Source organism: Cyanistes caeruleus, chromosome 10, assembly GCF_971803275.1.
Source record: "Cyanistes caeruleus chromosome 10, bCyaCae1.hap1.1, whole genome shotgun sequence".
Lineage (NCBI taxonomy): Eukaryota > Metazoa > Chordata > Aves > Passeriformes > Paridae > Cyanistes > Cyanistes caeruleus.
The window spans coordinates 2,488,448-2,509,529 of NC_141710.1; the positions used below are offsets into that span (position 1 = coordinate 2,488,448).

The following is a 21,082-nucleotide window of genomic DNA, read 5'->3' on the forward strand; positions in this document are numbered from 1 at the left end:
CTCTGCCTCCTTTTTTAGACATAAACCTCTGGTGTTTGTAGATTAATTTTCCTGACAAAATTAATCCCTTTTTTACAATTGATGCTTCTGTGTGACACAATAAACTCCTCCATTCTGTTGCAGGGCTTTGGAAGCTTTGTTTTGTTTGTTTGTTTTTACAGCTGATGCTCTCAGCTCCGTCTCGGGAGCCAGCTCTCTGTGTAGAGGAGTGCATAGGAATTATTGAACCAGTGCCTCCAGTTTGGGGGCGGCAAGGGCCGCCAGTACAGCTGCAGCCCCTCTTTGGAAGGGATATCCTTTTTATTTTAGGATAAAAAGGAGGCTGCATCCTCCAAAAACCTGAGAGACGCCAGGGGAATGTCCCCTCAGCGAGGCCTGAGGGGGCTGAGGGTGACGAGATGGCGCCGGTGCGGCCCGCTCGCCATGGCGCCGGTGCGGCCCGCGCGGGGCGGCCCCGCTCCGGCCCGGCCCGGCCCCGCGGCTCCGCTCCGCTTCCCCCTGGCCCCGCGGCTCGGCTCCGGCCCCGCGGCTCCGCTCCGGCCCCGCGGCTCCGCTCCGGCCCCGCGGCTCGGCTCCGGCCCCGCGGCTCCGCTCCGCTTCCCCCTGGCCCCGCGGTTCCGCTCCGGCCCCGCGGCTCCGCTCCGCCCCGGCCCCGCGGTTCCGCTCCGGCGGCGGAAGTGACGGCGCGGAGCGGGCGCCATGAAGCCGGCGGTGGACGAGATGTTCCCTGAGGGAGCCGGCCCTTACGTGGACCTGGATGAGGTGAGGCGGGTGCTCCGGTGGCGGGGCTGCGGTGACACGGCGCGGAGGCGCTCAGAGGCTGCTTTCGCAGGCAGGGGGAAGCACGGGGCTGCTGATGGACCTGGCCGCCAACGAGAAAGCCGTGCACGCTGACTTCTTCAACGGTAAGGACCGCAGTGCTCCGGGGTTAGCTCAGCACGCCTCGCCTGCCTTCTCTCTCTGCCTTTGGTGCCTTTGGTCGCTAAACTTGTCGCTAACCACATCTCTGGGGAGCGGTGTGAGAGCGCTTCGGTGCCAGGTGATGCAGGTGGGAGCGGTAAAATGCGGGGCTTTCCTCTCCCGGGAGTCAGAGCGTGTTAATCGCTACAGGGGAAAATACCTTGGGCTGTTCACGTAACAAATAGCTTATGTTAAACAGCGCAAGTACGTGTGAAAATGTGGGCTTCTCTGGACAATTCCAGTGCCTCACCACCCCTCCCAGGGAAGAGTTTTTTTCAAGTACCTAAAGCCACATTCTGTCAATTTGAAGCCATTCCCCCATGTGCTGCCACTCCAGGCCCTTTGTAAATAGTCTCTCAGTCTTCCTTGTGGGCTCCCTCGGGTACTAAAAGGCTACACTTGGGCCACCCTGAAGCTTCTCTTTTCCAGGCTGAACAATCCCAATTCTCTCAGGCTGTACGAAGATATTTACAGCTTCTTTGAGAGAGAGGAGATACATATCAGGCCTTTAGGGGTATAATACACAGCACAGTGCTGCACTTGGTTGCTAAAGGGGTTTTTATGCTTCTGAAGAAATACATTTAGACGTTGCAACAGTGAGTTTTAGATGTTATTAAATCTGCTTGCTGTGGTAGTGTTAATTCCAAAATAAAGTACGTTTCTCATTTTGCTCAAGACTTTAAATACAGGAGTAAAAGGCAGTTCTACTCCAGCAGTTGTGGGGGACACTCAGCTATCTGTTGAAGCCAGCATATTCAGGAGTAGCTATTTCCATATATTTCTACCATCACACTGTGATATTGTATTCCACTGATCGTTTAGGGCTCTTCTAAATGAGGATTTGTCCTCAGTTCATTGTACGGTAGTTGAAAACGTCCTTCTGTAAGAATAAAGACTTGTGTTCAGTTAGGTGATCAGTTTATGTTCAGTATACAAAGAAGATACAAAGCTGAGTAGTTAGGAGTAATTCCCAAGGTGAGTAGAACCATTTTGCTATTGGGAGACGTGTTCTGAGACAGAAATGTTATTGGCACTTTAAAAGCAATTAAATGTTTTTTGAGGAAGGGGTTTTTAACACAAATCCCAATTCGTTAATCTGCAAAATCATCTCCCTGATGCTACATTGACGGTGTAGTTACTCTCAATCACTGAATTCACCTTTATTTCTGTCCTTAATCCAAAGAACAAAGTACTATACTTGCATGTGCACTTGTAACATTGAAACTTCTGAAGTTAATTTTTGTCTTGTTTTCCTAACTAGATTTTGAAGATCTCTTTGATGACGATGACATCCAGTGAACTTTGTTGTCCAGCAGTGCTGAGATGTGGATTTTTCTCTAGGATCTCCTGTGCAGTCCATTATTTATTATATTAATCAAAATGGGAATATCACAGAGGGGGGAAAAAAACCTGTATAAACTGCTTGGGGAATATTAAAGGTGATTAAAGATAACTAAGGAGGGAACTGTTATTTCTAGGAAGCTGTCTGTAGTTTTTCCTGGAAATTTTATTTGCTGATGTGCTTATTGAATAAAATTCTGCAGAAACACGCATCTCTCTGGCTTATACTTTGAAAGCAGAAATTGCTGTCTTCTGAGCTCCCTTAGAGTGATTATTTTGGTATTAAATATTTAATTCACTGTTGCTTTTGGATATTACATTAAAGATACCCAGTAGGGCACATGCTGCCTAGAAGAGTTTTGTTCATCCCACAATAAAGGATTGTCTTGGGATCAGATGGTTGCTTGTTCCGAATAGTCCAACTCATTTGTTGGCCACACTGAGAAGACTGTGGGTTGTCTTTTGTTTCAAGACAGAGAGCTACCATCAGTATTTCACTTTCAATTTAAGGAACACAGAAAAAGTTATTTCACCTTGATATGTTAAGAAGAGAAATATTTGGACTCCAGATTATGGGAATGCTTGGATTTAAAAATACAATTTCATTATTGAAATTGTATTTGATAGAAAAAAAAACCCTAAAATTATTCTATTTTTCTGCAGAAGCTAATGCACTTGTGCTCACAAGGTACAGTGTATGTGAATCAGGCTGTTGAAATACTAGTTCAGATTTTGACATAAGGTTTTCAGAACGTAAAAATGTTTCATTCTTACCCTTCAGTGACCAAACTGAATCTCAGAATAAAAGGAACAAGTGAGTTTTTAGTATCTTTTTTCAGAGTCAAGAGTGTGATCCTGTGTAGTCTCAAATGCAACCTGTATTCCATAAATTGATCACAGACTTAATACTGTGACTGATCTTTCTTTACACACTTCACTTAAATTTTACCTGCAGTGAAACCCTTTCATACTTCTGTCACATTTTTATTTCTTTGGTTTGCCTTAAAAAAATAGGAAATCTTAAATCTAACAGTAAGTGTTCCAACCAGTGAGTTTAAAACTGTAAGCACAATAAACCCAGCAGGATTTAGGTGTGTGTTGATTGTGTTGCTGTGGATTTCTGACCAGCCTGTGTTTCATCATGCAGTGACATTTACCCTGCTTTGTGCCTGACATTGTGCTGTGTCCCTGGAGGAAGAGCCTTGCTCAGGCAGTGTCCTTCCCCTTTCAGTGTTGTTCTGCTGAGAGCCTGGGGTTTCCAGTTTTCCTCACTGGGACCAACATAAAACAATTGGAGTGCTGGCAAATGGGTTTACCTAGCCTTGGTGCTGTGCTTTCTCCAAACTGTTCTGAGAAATTAGTTGCTTCCAGGAAATAGAGGCAGCATTTTGAGCAGGTGCAAAAGATGAAATAAAACTCAAGAAGCAACTCTCCTTCTGTGCTCTTTTATCTACTTTTGCTGATTCCTCAATATGGTTTGTTAAACATCGTTGTTAATGTTTAGTAGACACTTCTTTGTTTTTCACTTGCTCCCTTAATTTGTAAGAAACTTGAGCTTTAAGTTTTATTACAGCAGCAGGAATATATTGTGTGATACAAACTCACCTTGAACAGTTGCTCTTCAGTATGGATTTGTGTTCTCTCCTTTAGAAATGTCTAAAACCTCAGTGGACATTGGTTTGAAGGTGATAATTGTGAGAGGTTCTGGTTTTCATCTCACCTAATCAAAACATGGAATTCTCTCTGTGTAATTGGTAGAGGGCAAATGATGCTCCTGGGTCCAGCAGTTTTCATCCTGGCAGGATATAACTATCCACTCAAGGTAGAGCTAACACACCTTTTTGTGAAGGTTTCCAGAAACAGAGTTACATGTAGAAAATTAGCATTAATAGTACTGCTGACACCTGGGAGGTGTGGGGTGTGTGTCTGTCCGGAGGGAACTTCATCTGTTTAGAAGTATTTGAGTTAATCAAAGTCCTTGTGAAGGACGCTGTGGAATCTCATGAGGTGCCTGGGTGTGCAGGAAATGCTGCTCTGGCTGGGGTACCCACTGGGGGTACTGGGGGTTCTTGGGTATTCCCAGCTGCTGTCCTGCTAACTCAGCTTGCCCTTCAGTCACATACCTGTGTGGGTCTCCGGGGCTGGAATGAAATGAAAGGAACATTCAGAGTTGGGATATTACCAAACCTGCATCTTGGAGCTGTCTGCAGTATGAAGATCCCTCCTGCACAGTGAGACTGAGGCTGTGTATCACATCATCTCTCCAAAGAGGACTGTCAGGGTGTTAAACTTCCATCAGGGGCTGTGATTTGTTTGGGTCCCTTCTGGAACGGTGTTAGATGAAGAACAAAATGCCCTTCAACTTCACATTGTTTCTGTGTTCCCATTTGTCAAGGCTTTTGGTCTAATTAGTCTTTGGGCAATCAGCCTGTTGTCAGGAAATAATCACAAGATGTCAAAATCTCTAATAAAAATTGATGTAAAGGGCATTTGACTGCCTTGGCCAATTCATTTATTGAGCTTTGATTCCTGTTCCTTTTGTGGAGATTGACACCTCTCATAATAAGTGTTTCTTAGGGAGCAAGGCTGTTTGAACAGCAATATGCACACATTTAGACTGATGTGTATTAGTCTTTAAGCTGCTGGGTATTGCTCAGTATTTCAACATCCAAATAAAGGCTCTAGTCTGGATAGGTTTGTGAATTTTCTCAGTAATTGCAGTGGGACAGCTGGCAATCCATAAAGCTGACCTGCCTAGGACTTGGCTGAAATGCCTTAGGAGGGTGTAGCCAGTGGTGCAGCACAGATGAAAAGCAATTCCTTCAAAACACTTAAATGTCAGCCTGTTCCATTCATACACTCAACAGGCCACGGCTCTGTTTGCAGGAAGCTGCAAACTGTCCCAGTACATTCTTTGGAAATAAAAATGTGCAATCTGTTTTGAGCTGAAAAGAATCCACTCATTGTGAGGCAGAGAAAGTTGCCCATGTTAAAGGAAACTGGCTGTCATCTGTGCATAACATTTCTGCAGCCCTGCTTCTGAGCTGCTTTCCAGGTTATCCAATATCCAGGGTTCCACTGCTCTTCGTATGAGCAGGAATGGGCAAGCTCAGTCCTAGCAATAGTGGATCTCCTCGGTGGCTTTTTGCTGAGTTAATTTCCAGAGAATGAAAAGTTTTCCTTTTAATATTTTATTTCAATAATTGAAGGTATTTTTCTTGATAAAGAAGGGATTCATTTAAATGAATAAATGGATTTCTTTCTGCTTCCCTAGGGTGTTGAGAAGCTGGCAGGCATCTTCCTGCTCTCAATGTGCAGTTGTTCAGCACATGAGAACATGCTGGGCAGATGACAGTGCAGCCCTGTTCCCGGGAAATCCCTGTTGGTGATGGGGCTGGAATGCCAGTGTCACATCAGGGATATTTTGGAAGAGCACAATGCAAGTCAGTCCTCGGCAGCAGGGGTGGCTTTGAGCACGAAGATTTGCTTCCATCTTTTTTTTCTTTCATGTTTATTTATTTTTTTAGTTTGCCTTTTATATTTGTTCCAGTTGGCCTTTGCCAAGCAGCAGGGTTAGAATCCTGACTCATGTTACAAACCTATTAGTCAAGCTTCTATAAGGAGTCCAGAGCAGAGGGAGACAGGAACAGTGTCTTTTAAAGCTTTTAAAATTCACAAATAGAACTATTTTGTGAATGCTTCTTGCTTATTTATGAAAAAAGTTTTAGGTAATCTTGTAGGAACTCTTTTAAACTTAAAGCCTCCTGGAGGAAAGGACTCTAGTTTGAATATTGTGAATAAACAGAGGCACAGCTGAGAATGTTGTGTGTGAGGTGGGTGATGGGGATACAGATTGCCAAGGGGATGTGACAGAGCATCCCTGGTGCTGACAGGAGCTGCCCCAGCAAGGGAGTCCCAGCTGGGGATGCTTTGGTGAGGACCCTTCAGAGGGGGCTCCTGTCACAGGACAGGTCTCAGCCCCCAGTGCAGCTTGCTGAGCAGTGTCCTGCTGTGGCCTCCTGGTCTCCTGCTGCTCTGAAGCTGCCTCTGCATCACCGGGGTACAGGTGCTGTGCTGTGGGAATCACCTTCCCTGAGCCCTACCTCATCCGGGATGGCAGATCCACCTTGGCCCTACAGCACTTGCCAAAACGTGGTACACAGCTAGAATGGCTTCTCTGGAAATCCCTGCCAAGCAGCAGAGAAGCTGTGCTGTCCTGATTTTCAGAGGGAGCTGGGTGTGTTGGTTCATACCCCCTGTCCTTCCCTGCCTGACTCCAGAAGGGAATTAGAGATTGTCTTCAAGTGTGATCCCTGCCTCCCTCCCTGATGCCTCTCCGTAAATCTGTCCTGCTTTATGGGAGGGACTCCACAGATTGCCTTGAGGGTGGGAATCCCTGCAGGAGGAAATAGATATTGACATTTAATGCTTCCATTTCACTGGGAATAAACCTTTCCTTTCCCCAGGACTGGCTGGAGGGCAATGAATGCACCTCCATGTAAGGAAATCTCAGAGTTCTCAAAGAGCAGTGGGCTGGGCTCATCATCCCAGGATGAGCTGAGGGTGGGTTTGCTGATTTACAGTCCCATGGCAAACCGAGTCTTTTCACCAGGTACCTACACCCAGCACAAGTACAGTCAGAAACATGTGGCAGTCTGGGCACGCTCTGGTTTCCTGCACAGTATTTCAGAGACTTTAAATCTGATGGCATTATTTCTTGTATGGAAAAAGAGTGGCTGATTAGCCAAATGTCAGACTTGATCCTAATCCCTCTGCCTGCTTCCATGATGAAAACCCTCTAGTGAGTTTATACTTCAGGAATGTCTTGCAAGCAATTTATCTTTTTCTTGTAGCTCTTCATGGTTTAGTGCAGCTGCTATTTGTATTCCAATTAATTACTGGCACAAGTGATTACATGGGGTTGAAGTACAATTAGGACCAGTCTATAATTGTGTTTGAAAGGGCTATGGATGCTTTTACAGATGGCTTCCCTGCTGGATGAGACTGGTCAGTCTCTCCAGCTGTCTCCAGCTTTTCATGTTATTTCTCCCTAATTGTTAGTGCAGTGATTTCAGTCTTTCACTGGGGAGTGTTCTTGCTTTCTGCCTCTTACAGTACATTTGTTTCTAAAGGGAAAAGCATCCATTTAAACCTGCCACAGCCAGAGAGGCAGTAAATAGTGAAACAGAACTTTGTACAAGGCATCTACTGTCAGGAGTGATTAAAAAACACAAACTAAAACACTTAGATTTGTTGGAGAGCAGGTGATTCTGTGCCCTCCCAGCATGCCAGTGTCATTCTTGCTCTTTTGTTACAAGACATTTGTGTGTTTGATGTGGTGTGATCCTCTGGAGCCAGCCCAACCCTTGGAGATGTGCCTGTGTTGGCCAGGTTTTCCCCTCCCATGGGTTTATGAAGCAGAGAGGAATAGTAAAACCACAGCAACTCCATAATGGAAAAAGGCTGGATTCCTTAGGAACTCCCCTGAGTTCACCCCCCAGGACCTCATTATGCCCCCAAACCCTGTTTGCTGCTCTCTCTTGAAATCAGCCCAAGGCCACCATGGTGCCCTGCAGTTCCCTGGCCATGGCCATCCTGGCCATGTGTCCCTGATGTGGCAGAGCTGGCCAGGTGGAGGTTTGATATCCATCCCACATGCAGGAATTTGGAGGTTCTGGGCCATAAGGACTCCCCAGGGTGATTGGTGGCCATGCTCAGCTGCTCCCAAAACTTGTCTTGGCTGGCTGAGACCCCCATGCAGACCCCTGCAGGGCTGGGCAGCCTCAGGAGGCAGGAACAGAAGGGAAAGGACAGCTGTGGGGCTGCAGTGGGGCAGAGGTGGGGCTGCTTCTCTGCCTGCCCTGTGTCTGTGCTTGCTTTCTTGATGGACTGAGTCTCTGTTGGGAGCAGTTGCTTTATAGGAGAGATGGGAGGTGGTTTAAACTGGAATCTGGAGCTTGCTGGGAAAGTGCTGGTCCAGCTGAGCAAGAATCTGACAGAGATTTGAGGTGAAAAGCTTCTTAAAACAGTCTCAGTCCCTAAAGGCAGAGCCTTGACCCCCGTTTCCATGCAGTGGGTGTTTGCCTTGGGTTGCTGTTGCTGGGTTTGGAGGTGCGTGGCTGGGACGTGCACGACTCTCCTGAGCATCATGGTGGAGCTGCAGCTCAGTATATGTGTCTGTGAGAAGGGGAAGAGTCACAGAACAGAACAGCAGTGCCTTAATGACTTCCTTTAACATTTTTCCCAAGGTTGGAGCCTGAGTGCTGGTGTACTGGACAAATCTGTAAGCATGTTTACTCCCGCTGCATGGCAGCAAAGAAAGCAATAATTTGTTTTGGCTCCCTCTAGGGAACTGGTCTTTAAACTTGTATAGCCTCCTAATGTTTATCCCAAATACCTCTTAGTACTCTGGCTGTTTCAATTTTCCCTGCCTTCTGAAGAGCCATCTGAAAACATTTGAGAAAAATAGTGCAAAAACTCTGACTTGCTTCTTTCAATTTAAGCTTCTTATGCCATTTGATCCAGCAAATGCTGCATTTTAAAATCTCCTTTTTGTTTATGGATTTATGGGTTTTTTTAACCTTTGCTCAGTTCCCTTCCAATTAATTCCCATGATAAGAGCAGGGCTTTTCCCAGCTCTCTGAATTTAGAATGACCAGATTGAGCATCAGTTTCACCCTTGCTAAATCCAGAGTGCTTGAAGCCTTTGGGGCCAGCAGTGACCCTCACTCTGGATGACCATTTAGGCTGAATTCAGGGTATCTGATTGGGGAAATAGTGTGAAAACCAGGGCTCATCTTAGCCAAAAAGGATGCAATACAGTGTAAGGTGGTGAGATGCTGAAGCCTTGATGAAATTTAGAGTGTGGAGTGTTTCTGGAGAAAGCAAAAGGAAGATACCCCTGTGTTTGGCAGCCTATGGTGCCCCCACCTTGCTGGGAAAAATAAAAAAAAGATTTCCTGGGCTGCCTGGTGAGGCTAGGAGTTTATCCCTTCCTTCAAGTCCTTCCCAACAACACACACAAAAAACGTGGAAACATTCTCATCAAGAGAATTTTTTATTGTTTTTTATTTGCAGTGTGGTAATTCGCTGGAGTGTGGAAAATGATGTTGCAAATAATTTCAGTTGAAGCTCTTAATGCTGTTTCGTGCTTGTAATACTGCATTAGCTCTGATCTGTGATAGCTTGTTCTGAAGCTTAGTAGCAGGAGTCTTCTTTGAATGTATCTGAGAAACCATCAAATCCTCTTTTAGCTAAATGTCAAGCAAGCTCCTTGGAGAGCAGTTTGACGGGATTGACACTAATTCCAGCCTTAACACTCTTCTGCATTCAGGTAACCTTGCCCAAAGCTGGGGCAGGGCTGGGGGGTGATCATTCCAGGAGCCCACTCCACATGAGAGGCTTCAACACCACCTGCCCATGGTTTATGGCACCCTTAGGGCCTGGAAAAGGACAAACACAGCTGATAGATCTCAACCTCTGGCTGCACCTGGGAGCTGTTTAGAGGGGAGATGGGACAGGATCTTTGTGGTCACCTCGGGACCCCTGAAATGACAGTCAGTGGGCTGCTTTTGTTGTGTGGCCTCACTGCTGCTCACAAAGCTTCTCAGATAAATCACAAGAGAAGATCCCTGCCCTAAACCAGCCTGCTGTCTGCATTAGAGATAACAATAGGAGATAAACATAAAATCAAAGGATTAAAATCAGTAGAAGTTAATAACCTGAATATATTCAAAGATCTGGGCTAAAAAAAGGGAGACAACAAACCAGGAGTGGAAGTCGAAGGCCCTAATAAGTGGGGGTTACAAAAAACTGAGCCAGCTGAAAACAAGAACACTCTGTGAGTAGTATTTTCCCTCTTCTACTCAAACTTTAAAATGCTGACTAAAATTTCTACAATTGGTTTAAATGAATTTAGGTAAGGGGAAATTTAGAATGTCATATTTAAATGCATCCAATTTTTCTCTTCTCACTTTTAAATTTAAATGAAGGTTAAGCCATGTTGAGAGTTTTTCATGACGTGGCAGGAGTGGTATTTGACTTTGGGCTGAGGTTTCCACAGGAAAACAAGAGCAGAGGTAGGAGTGAACTCTTGGTTCCATGGTATGGTATGGTCTCAGTGATTTCACAGGAGAAAAGGTCCCCCCTTGGAGGTCATTATCCTCGCAAAAGGCAATTTTCTGGTAAATACGTTACAGCTATAGCGCCAGTGCCCCAGAACACGTCTGGGGTTAAGCCACCTCCTCCTTCTCCATGCAGCACCCCCTACTTTAGTAGTTATCTGGGTCAGGGTACAGGAGGAAGCCCATGAAAGTGGAATCATTGAGGTTGTCAGCATAGACCCCGTTTTTGTCCCCGTTCCCGTACACCTGAAGCCAGACCTCATCCCCGGAGCTGAGGTGCAGCAGGACAGAGCCGCTCGCTTGGTCGACGTTGTTGTTCTGGAACTGGTCGTAGGTGAAGATCACGGCCTTGTCCTTCCTGAAGAGGCTGACCTTGACGTCTGACAGGTAGACCGTGAGGTGGTAGGCGAAGTAGTAGGTGCCGGGGACGTTGCAGAGGAACTTGCCCGTGCTGGGGTCGTAGTGGCCCTGCTCGTTGTAGAAGATCTTGCTGAAGCGGATGGGGACGTTGGGGGCAGGGCTTCGCTCCGTCAGCCCCACGCTGAAGGCAGAGCGGTGCACAAAAGCGTCTTTGCCCTTCTGCCCTGGGATTCCGGGAATTCCAGGAGATCCGGCAGGTCCGGGAAAGCCTCGGCTTCCTACTGGGCCTGGTTCACCTTTGGGACCCGCTGGGCCTGCAGGACAGAGTGGGGACCGGGAGTTGTGTTTGAGTTGTGCTGGAAGCTGCTCCTGAAATGAGGAGGGGGCTGTGGTGTGAGCCCTGCTGGGCAGCACGGAGCCGAGGAAGGGCTCAGGGACCTCAAGAGCCCCCTGGGGCTGAGGCAGCGAGTGGAAACCCTGTTCAGCCCCCCCTCGGCTGTGGGCAGAGCTGCTGAGAGCAGCCTGTCACAAAACACATCATTAACCGGGGAAACTAACCCCACACCAAACTCTTTGACTTGGGTTATGGAATCTCCGCCCCAGGAGAAAATCAAAAGCCATCTGGATAAAGATCAGGCATGGACCCACCACACATGAAACCTGCTGGGACCGGGCAGGGGCTGCCTGGGGACTCGAGCACTGACAGACCACCTGCTCCTCACCAACCTTCATCTCCTTTATCTCCCTTTAGTCCATCTCTTCCATCTTTCCCATCCCGGCCGGGGCTGCCGTTGTGGCCAGGGTAGCCGGGTGCTCCTCCCATCCAGTTGGCACATGGCATTTTGGGCTCAGGCTGGGTGTCCTGGGCAGCCACCCCTGTGGAGTGGGGGGCCAGCAGCAGCAAGGAGCACAGCAGGAAGCCTGCCAGGCCCCTCATCGTTGGTTCCTGATGTGGACAATTGCTTTGTTAACTGTAAAGGTTAATAGAGAAAAAAAAGGTGAACACTTCCCCCTCCCCAAATAACAGAGGCACAGAAGACTAACTTTGAGTCAGTGCATCTGAAGGAAAGCAGTTCTGCTGGCCCCAGGGGCCTCTCTGCATCCAGCCTGCGGCTGCTGGGAGCTCCATGAGCCAAGCTGGACCTTGGGGCACAGCCACTGCAGACAGGAGCAAACACCAGCTACTCCTCACGGGCTCTGTGCACTGGTACAGCTGTTCCAGGACCCAGCAGGGCAGATTCCAGGGTTCCTGTGGCTGATCTCCTTGTGAAGTTCTCCTCAATTAACCACAGAAAGCCCTGACTCCTGCGTGGCTGAGCGAGCAGCTGATGGAAGGCACAGCTCTGGCAGAGGTTATCTCAAACCCTCTACACATGCAGCCTGCTCACCTGGGTCTGCCTAACACAAACCACAGCCAGGCTTCCCAGCTTCCCTGAGCCACAATGTGAAATTATGATACTGGAGTTTTTCCCATCCAATTTGTTTATTTGATTATGGAAAGACAAATTGTGCAGTGTTTAGGCACTGTAGGATTGTATTTCTCTTTAGTTTGGCTGCTTTCCTGGTCAGAGCAATTAGTGCAGCTGCCCAAAACCAGGTTGGTGGTGACAGCCTGCAGCCAGCCTGGCTTTGTCCTGTGCTCCCAGCCCCTGGTGGGCTTTGGGTCAAGTTTTTAGAACACAAGATATTTTAAAATTACCATTGTTGTGTGATACTGCTCCCCAGGCAGGGTTTATACTCTGGAACAGTAAAGGTATCCTGTTAGGAGCATTGTAAGTGGTTAATAGGCAATAAAAAGCAAGCAACAGCATGGCAATTAGAGTCCCTTAGCTCAGTAATTGTCAAGAAAAATAATATTTTGGAGCAATTTCTTTGCAGGGTTGATTTTCCTAGGCAAGCTATTCAAATGTAATATTTTAAATAATGTCTTATTAACTCTGGTGTAATTGCTTCGAAAGAAGCTAAAGAAATGTGCTGGTTTTAGCTGAAAGTTAATTTTCTTTGTCGTGGATAGCATGTGTGGTGTTTGGATTTGTGCTGAGCACAGGGTTGATAAGGCAGGGGTGTTTTGGTTAGTGCACAGCTTCAAGGCTTTTTCTGCTCCTCACCCCAGCAGTGAGGAGGCTGGGGGTGCACAAGGGGTTGGGGAGGGGACAGAGACAGGACAGCTGGCCCCAAGTGACCTGGGGGACATTCCAGAATCACTCTCAGGTATAAACCAGGGCTAAGGCTGGCCCCAGGCTGCTGCTCAGGGTCTGGCTGGACATTGGTGCTGTTATTATTATTATTACTTGTTATTATTACTATTTTATTCCAATTGCTACATTGTTCTTATCTCCACCCATGAGTGTTCTCACTTACACCAGTGCAATCCTCTCTCTCCTGTTCTGCTGCAGCAGAGGTGAATGGGTGTCTCTGTGGGGCTCAAACTGGGCATAAACCACAACAGTAACAGAGAGGTTGCCATGATTCCAGTTTTTGCAGCAAAAAAAATATTGATATTGAAGATATTGAAGGGGCCTTGAAAAAAAAATATTAAAAGCTCTGCTTAATGGCTTTGGTGGGCAGTGCCCAACACCTAAAATCAGGAAACTCCCAAATCCATGTGCACCCAACCAGGCTCCAGCAATCCAGCAGCCACCCAGCACTCTGAGATGGGACCAGCACCCATCTGGGGGGCTGAGGGTGCTGTGCAGTCCAGTGGGCACAGCCTGAGCCTGAGCAGTGTTCCTGTGTCCCTGCACTTTGGGAAATGTCCCTTTGCAGCAAGGGACGTAGTGATTGTCCATGAACCAGCATGGACCAGTGAAACTGGTGTCCATAAATCCTGAAAGTGGCTTGGTTTGCTAAGCAAGGTGTGCACAGAGATCACACCTTGCCATGCCCCACTGGGACCCTTGTCCCTCCTGTCTGGGTCCAGCTCAAGCACATGCACCTACTCCTTCAAAACCAGTACAGGCTGCCTGGGGACACCTAACTGTGCTAAAATGTGGTGGTGGTCCATAAAAATCTGGCTCAAAATTGTCTTTCTTGAGCCCTGTTTCGGTGATTTTGTTTGGGTTAGTTCTGCTTTCTGGTTTGCTGCCTAGAACTCAAATATCTCAATTTTAGTGGTGTGCCCCACAGACAAGTCTTCTACTGGTGCAGAATGACCCCTCCTGTAAGGTCACAAGCAGTGCAGGTGTGAGGAGTCTGAAGTAGGGAAGCTTTTCTGGGAGCTGCATGGCCAGATTGCCCCAGAGGGCTCAGAGCCATGCCCTGGCCAGCGTCGGTGCACACACATCACACACTCAGTGCTCTCCTTTCTCAGGAGAAAAGTGCTGGGAGATGCAAGCAGAGAACATCTTCTATCCCCACTGTTTAACTCAAGCACATTACCGTGCTTGAGAAGCCAAGCACTTCTTGGGCATGTCTTACAAAGGGGAAGGTTTAAGCTCTGTCTACCAGATCTGAGCTTAAACTCTGGTCTAGGAGTGATATCCCTTTACTCAGTCTTTCCCATTTCCTTTTGGTTTTCCATCTGATGCTTAGCATGAGTTTAACATGAAATAATCCACTCTGTTTGAATGTCAGTCATATCTTTTGGACAAGAAATAGATGAACAAGAAATAAATGAACTCTGTACTGCTGGTGGTTCTCAGTGATTGCCTGTATTAAAAGCACATATGTGTTATATGAAGCTTATTAATTTATCAGCAGAAATCACCGTAGCATCTGTGAGAACAATGCCATTCCTAAGGGCTGCATAAAGATTCAGAATTTAAATCTCAGATAACGCTATATAAAATTTATATACTCTAAGCCCCCACATCTTTCTGCACAAAACAGATTGAAAAATTCATCTGTTTTCCCACTGGAGAATTTCCCTCAAAGGGTATTAACCAGGGCTTTGGCTTATGTCAAAGGTTTTTCTTTTTGTAATTCTTGTAGCGTAGTTTTTGCTGTTGTTCCAGCAGTGACTTGTTCCAGAGGGCTCACACCTTAAAAGTGAGTGGTGCAGGTTTTTGGTGAGGAACTGATGTGACTCAGGGAGATTTGGGCAAACCCAGTCTTCCCTGGAGTCTTTGAGGAAAGAGGTGAATTGAAAGGTGCCAGTGCAATATTTACTGTTGCAGCCATGCTGTTTCTCACTGTTGTTCCTGACTACTTTTTGACTTAAGAGTTCTGTTCTCTAAATAGTGTTTCCAAAAAGGGGAGTATGAATCTCATGGAGATCAGCTATTCTTGGTTTAAAATACTCTCTGGCTATTACGAGAATAACTTAAGAAAGACAACTTCTTGCAAACAGAAAACTCCGTCCAATTCAGCCCAAAAGAAGAGAAACTCCTGAACTTAGTAAGGAGAGGGGGGAAAAAAAAATCATGCTTACCAGCTGCTTTGAGTCCTGGTTGGCTTGCTGCAGTCTGTTTAGAGAATGAAGTCTGGCTATTGCATCGCTATCCCTAAGGGCACAGGGAGCTGTCAGCTCAGACACTGCAGTTTCCATTTGCTATTGCGCATGCTGACCTAAAAGTTGGGTTTTCCCATTAATATTTCCTGGATATAACTTAAGTTTTGGAACAGATATATAATCCACTGGGATAGGTTGTGAAGATAGCCTTACAGGGAAAAGATGGGTTTGGGAATTGGACAGGAACTGGAAGAGCAGTGGTTTACTGGAGAGCCTGTGTGACAGCCTGCTCAACCAGGGCTGTGCTGGTCCAGCACAGGCTGCTGCTCCCTGCAAACTGGGAAATGTTTTTAGTGGCTGGTGGAGAAAGTGTGTCCAGCTTGCAGCAATGCACACACACAGGGCTTTCAGCCTGTTAGTAAATGAATTATTGTGGAATAAGTTTGGGCTTCTCCTTTTAACTGCAAGAACTGTTCCTGCCTGCTGCCACACCAAAGAAGGACAAAGCTGCCCGAGGGGGAGGGCAGAACTGGGGGAAAGTTCCTTTTTAAGGCACCCAAGCATGTGCCAGCACTACTGTAAATGACTGGAGTAATTCCAGCCCTAGGATAGCTTTCCACCTATCGAGTTTTTTGGCTTTAGGTCAAAACCAAGTTTCTTTCTCCCTGTACTTTTCTCCTTCCCAAAGCAGAGGTTGAGCCTTAGCTAGCAGAGGCTGTCCTCTGCACCTGCTCTGGGGCAGTTCAAAGTTAGCTAGGTGGAACCTTGGCAAAGCTGAGTTCCCAAAATCATACCAGGAAAAAAAAAAGTGTGATGTGTGATGTTGCAACTGGGCATGGGGAGCTGGTGTGCTTGTGAGAGGGGAAACTCATCCAAGTGAATGCCAGCATGGCAGTATTCTGAACTGCTGAGTTGTTTTCAAGACCTGGCTATAGGGAGGGACTAAAAAGATGTACAAATGAGCACATAAATAGCTTTTTATATGTAGAGCTGGGAGCCAGAAAGAGTGGATTTTTAAGCCTGACGAGAAGGTGCAGAAGGGAGGAGCCACAGGACAACTGCATACTGTCTGCCTTGCTTTGGTCAAGCCCTTAGTCCAGCATCTGAAGAATACCTTTAGTTTTTGTTGGATGATAGGTTTTCCATGCAATGCTAAGATTTAAAACAACCTCTTGTGCAACCCCAGTAAAATATCACAGTGGTCTAGTTGGATCTGTTCTAAATGTGATTTTCTAGAGCCACGTGCATTTGTGCGTGTGCAATACCAATGCTTCTGTCAAAGTCTCCTGAGCAATGAATGGAGGAGCAGGACCTAGGAACTGAAACTGGACCTGCTTTTGGTGTGGGGTGAGAGGTTTTCATCTGCCCATGCCCCAGGTGTGAGCAAGACAAGGCTGGTTCCCCTGCCAGCTTTTGGCTTGAACCCCAAAATGTATGACTGGGATATTTGTTAGGCTGCCAGGAGCTGAGGATTGGACCTGAGGTGTTTAACAGGCAGTGCTGCAATTACTTCATGGTCTTTCAATTCAGTTGGCAGGGAAATACCACATTGATAAATTTTTCAGTGGTCCATCAAACATTATCCCAGCCTCCTAGGAGACAGGTGGAAGTTTATCACTGGGTGTAGAACCAGCTGATGCAGCCCCTGGCACACCTGCACTTGTGTTGTGTTGTGTTGTGTTGTGTTGTGTTGTGTTGCACACATGCTTTGCAGACTGGTGCTGGCTCCTCCTGCAGAGAGCTGTCTTGTACAATCCAGGGAGCTGCTTCTGGCTTTGTGATAGGAAAACAAATCAGATGGCTCTGCCTGGTGATGAGTAAAACCTGCCACCAAATGTGGGCTGTCCTGGCAGTGCCCACAGCTGTGGCACTCAGGGACAGCAGCTCTGCACGGACTGGAGGGTGATTTGGCACAGAGAAAGCTGCTGCTCACAAGTCCTGCAGTGCCTTCTCTGCTTTGCTCCATGGTCACCAGCCCTCCTGTGTGGGACACACTGCCAGGACCTAACTTGGCTGCAGGCCTTGTGCTGAGCCTGGATGTTTCCTCTCTTGGACATGATGCAAGCCAGCCAATATGAAAAACACAAAACTGACTTGATGGATTTTGGCTAGCAGCTTTCAGTAAGAATTAAATATAAGCACAAGGTTATATTTAGCCATCTATAAACAGGAATAAAATAGAGCAGAGGCTCATTGTCAGCTGTGCTCTGTCAGATCCCTGCTGGTGTAGTTTGAGGGGTAGAAAGATGCTTTATCACAGGGAGGTAGGGACAGCTGCCCCAGCTGAAGGTTGGTGACTGTCCAGGCCGTGTTGGCAGGGTCTGTGCCAAGGGGCTGGGGCAGGAACCCTCAGCTGCCCACCGCTGTCCTCTCCCAGCAGGATCAAACCAGCACCGTGCTGGAGCCCAGTTCCATGGGAACCCTCTTCCCCCTGGATGTCCCTTCCCGAACCTGCTCTTCCCATCCAGAGCTGGGGCTGCTCCGCTGGGATGTGTCCCGAGCACTGTGCTCTGATTCACTGTCCCTGGGGATGCCAGGTCATTCCCTTCTCTTCCCTCTGGCCATGGATACCGCATGTCCCAGAAACAACACGCCTTCCCCACTTTGCTAAAAATGGCCAAAACTCCTGATGCTGTCTGGCAGGCGGCCTGGCAGGCTGCTCCCTGCTATTTTGGTGCTGTCTGGAGAGACCACGGCCTCTGTGCCAGGGTCCAGAGTCTCCGTGCCAAGGGTGCTGCTGGCCCCGGCCCAGGGCACCGCAGGCAGCTCAGACCAAGCCAGCTCCAGCCGAGTCCTGTGGCCATCCAGACCCTGCACCCATCCTGCCACTGTCTCATGGGCACCTGCACTGGGTGCAAGACAGCAGCAAGTGCTGAGGAGCCAGCTCCAAAGAAAAAGCATTCAAATGGCCTGTGCTGCCTTCTCCCCAAATTGCAATTCCCTGTGATCCCAAGCATCTCTTGCGCCCAAACCCTTCCTGTACAGCCTTGTACTTCCCTCTAGTGGCTAATTATTAATGGGAGCTCTCCCTAGGCTGGTGATACCCAGAGAGTACCTGCAGTACAGAATCTGGAAAACGTGAAAGGTAAAACTTAAGGCATCACTGGAGGGTGAGCCTGGTCCTGTGTGCCCTCGGGGCCTGTTCAGCCCTTCCCCATGAGGCTGGCTCCTGGTGGGTGCACCGTGTGCCTTTCGTGTCCCCAACAGGGCCAGCTGAGAGGCACAAGGGCCATCAGCATGGCGTGTGGCACAGCCTTTCCTGTTACAAACTCTGGTGAATTACAAACTCATGGGCCCTGCTGTCCCCCTGGATTTTCCTCCGTGAGCGTGGGGAGGTGGCACAGGGGCAGGGACAGGTGTGTCTGGCAGCAGTGCCCAAGGCCACTTTGTGTGCAGCAGGGGACAGTGGCTCTGTGTGGCTGTGGGAAGCCCAGCTGGGCTGTGCAGGGCGGCTGCTGTGATGGGGGACAGGAGGCCTGTGGCACACACCAGAGTGGGGATGCTGAGCCAGCACCTGGGTCCAGGGAGAAGGGGACACAGCCCCCTTGGTGGGCTGGGGAGGACCCTGGCCCTGGCTGCAGGACATGGGACCCACTGCCACCCTCTGCCTTTGCTCGAGTCCGGCCACCTGCTCTGCGCTGGGGCTCTCCATTTCTCAGCCCATTTCACATGGACAAACGGGCTCCTTTCTTCCCTGCGATGGGCAGCTTGGACAGAGCAGCTCCTTGCCAGGCTTGAGCAACAGCGTGTTTCTCTTCTTGGCAAATGGAATAAACTCCCCTGGCCTCTGGGGATCCTCACTTGGCTCCTAAGGAGGCGAGGGATCTTGGCACAGCAGGATTTCTCATGCCGAAAGGGACATGGAGACGCGTTTACCCAGGAAACAGAGCCCATAAATACTGCTCAAAGCTCCTTTTATTAATGTCATAGCTGTTCCCAGGGCGCTCATTCCTGTGAGTTCAGGGTGCTGCCTCAGCCTCCCCAGGCTGGCCAGGGGAAGGAGGGGGTTCAGCATGACAGCATCCAGCTCCCCTCTGTTCCCACGCCAGCTGAGCCCGGTCCTGGCTGCTTTCAGCACAACCTGCTCTCGTCTGGGGGCTCTAGGCTGGGAGGAAGCCGGGCAGGGACTAGAACAAGCTCAGTGCTGAGGTATTTGGCTCAGTCCCCGGTGAGGGACATCCCCTGCTGGCTTCCACTCCCTGCAGGGATCCCATCTTTCCAGCCAGGCACCTCTGTCTGCCTGAGCTCTTAATGAGGGGCTTAATGAGATCCGTGTGCCCGTGAACATGAGCAGGCAGGGAAGGAGAGTGGCAGCCGCCAGGCCCCGCAGCCTGCCTGCCTCCACCTCTTTATGGAGGACAGGAATTATTTATTAGAGAGCGATTTTGAGTCATGCAGGCAAGGAAAAGCACATTTCCTTCACACAGAGGAGTTATCCCTGCTGGCCTCTCTGCTGCTTGGACAATAGATGGAGCTCAGCACCCTGGCTCCGCATGCCAGGCCGAGGCTGCTGGGCCAGGGAGAGCCCAGAGAGCCCCTGAGCTCGGGGACAGCCCCAGGAGAGAACAGCCCCAGGAGACTTTGGGGACAGCCCCAGGAACCTCTGGGAACAGCTCCAGGAGCCTTCAGGGACAGCCCCAGGAGCCTTTGGGGACAGCCCCGGGAGCCTCTGGGGACAGCCCCAGGAGCCTTTGGGGACAGCCCTGGGAGCCTCTGGGGACAGCCCCGGGAGCCTCTGGGGACAGCCAGGCCCTTCTTGCTGCTGGTGGGTGGGTGGGCAGTAGGGGGTGAGGGAGCCGTGACCCCCAGCCAGCTGGAAACAAAATGGAAAATTGGGGTTTCTCTGGGGCTTTGCAACATTTGTGCAATATGGTGCAGGTAATCCCAGCACAATTTCTATGGTCTTCCCAGTCTATGTCACACTTCTGTCCTTTTTAAAGAGGTGTCTGTCCCCGCTGTTTTTCTTCGCTTTTGGTTGCTAAGGGACAGAAATGGCATCATCTCCCCTGTTCACCACTTCTCACCACTGGACATGTCTCCTCCTTCAGACTCCGTACCTGCTGCTCTCAGTTTGAGGTACCAGTGCTGCTGGGATGTCTGGGGGAACCACACAAACCAGGAGAATGTATTTGCTCTGGCTGTGATGGCAAAGGAAGCACGTGGATCCCCAAAACCCCAAGCGGTTTGGCACAACCTGAGGAGGGGTTGGTGGCTCCACACTGGGGCCCAGTGTAGGCAGCAAAGAGCCATGGCATGCTGGAGCTCCTGTCACTGGGGTTTTAGGGTATCCCCAGCCCTCCACACAGCAGCCAGTTGGGATTTAGGACTCCTCACAAGAGGATTTTCTTTCCCTCTCTCTGTTCCTTTCTCCCAGAAAAGAGAGCACAGGGAGCAGGCAGGGGACAGCACAGACAGGGGACAGACAGGGGACAGGGCACAGGCAGGGAGCAGGCAGGGGACAGCACAGGTAGGAGCAGGCAGGGGACAGCACAGACTGGGCACAGACAGGGGACAGGGTACAGGCAGGGAGCAGGCAGAGGACAGCACAGGTAGGAGCAGGCAGGTTTCCTCATGGCTCCACAAACCACAGCTCTCATCTGCTGTGTTTGGAAGCCCTGCTTGGTGACAGTCCTGTGCCATCCATGCCTGTGGATGATTTTCACCCCAGCACCAGGGTGAAAGTCAGGAGCCCAGAGGGGAGATGACCCCTTCCATCACACTTTGCTGTGCATTATGCAAGTGCAGCAGAACAATTCTTGGCCATAACAGTTTTTCCATTCACTGAGGTATTGATCCCGAGCCACCAGCCTGGTAACCTCTGCCGTGCATTATCTGACTCCCTGCCTTTTGCAATGATGGATGTGGGAGGTGGCATGGGGCACATCCCGTGTGCTGAGTGCTTTGGCAC

At 48.9% G+C, this 21,082-nt stretch overlaps 2 protein-coding genes across 4 annotated transcripts; one reads left to right on the forward strand and one right to left on the reverse strand.

Annotated features, from left to right (window-relative positions):
* The first annotated feature begins 648 nt into the window (after positions 1-648).
* COPS9 (COP9 signalosome subunit 9) lies at positions 649-2,513 on the forward strand. Its single transcript, XM_023933527.2, has 3 exons — positions 649-762; positions 833-905; positions 2,222-2,513. The coding sequence occupies exons 1-3, from the start codon at positions 700-702 to the stop codon at positions 2,257-2,259; spliced, it is 174 nt and encodes a 57-aa protein (XP_023789295.1). The 5' UTR covers positions 649-699; the 3' UTR covers positions 2,260-2,513.
* Positions 2,514-9,339: 6,826 nt separating this feature from the next.
* ADIPOQ (adiponectin, C1Q and collagen domain containing) lies at positions 9,340-20,333 on the reverse strand. 3 transcript variants are annotated; one of them, XM_086843685.1, is made up of 4 exons: positions 19,820-20,319; positions 15,154-19,775; positions 11,511-11,755; positions 9,340-11,098 (listed from the first exon to the last, which is right to left on the reverse strand). In XM_086843685.1, the coding sequence occupies exons 3-4, from the start codon at positions 11,719-11,721 to the stop codon at positions 10,572-10,574; spliced, it is 738 nt and encodes a 245-aa protein (XP_086699811.1). In that variant the 5' UTR covers positions 11,722-11,755; positions 15,154-19,775; positions 19,820-20,319; the 3' UTR covers positions 9,340-10,571. The 3 variants fall into 3 exon arrangements, with proteins under 3 accessions (XP_086699811.1, XP_023789294.1, XP_023789292.1); XM_023933526.2 differs by having other exon boundaries at positions 15,154-20,333; XM_023933524.2 differs by lacking the exon at positions 19,820-20,319 and having other exon boundaries at positions 11,511-11,730; positions 15,154-19,682.
* Between the last annotated feature and the right edge of the window lie 749 nt (positions 20,334-21,082).

Coding starts and splice junctions, on each gene's coding strand:
- COPS9 (XM_023933527.2), top strand. CDS start 700: ATGAAGCCGGCGGTGGACGAGATGTTCCCTGAGGGAGCCGGCCCTTAC. Junction 763..832: donor CTTACGTGGACCTGGATGAG/GTGAGGCGGGTG, acceptor CTGCTTTCGCAG/GCAGGGGGAAGCACGGGGCT. Junction 906..2,221: donor GCACGCTGACTTCTTCAACG/GTAAGGACCGCA, acceptor TTTCCTAACTAG/ATTTTGAAGATCTCTTTGAT.
- ADIPOQ (XM_023933524.2), bottom strand. CDS start 15,270: ATGGAAACTGCAGTGTCTGAGCTGACAGCTCCCTGTGCCCTTAGGGAT. Junction 11,731..15,153: donor ACCAGGACTCAAAGCAGCTG/GTAAGCATGATT, acceptor TGTCCACATCAG/GAACCAACGATGAGGGGCCT. Junction 11,099..11,510: donor GGGAGATAAAGGAGATGAAG/GTTGGTGAGGAG, acceptor TCTGTCCTGCAG/GCCCAGCGGGTCCCAAAGGT.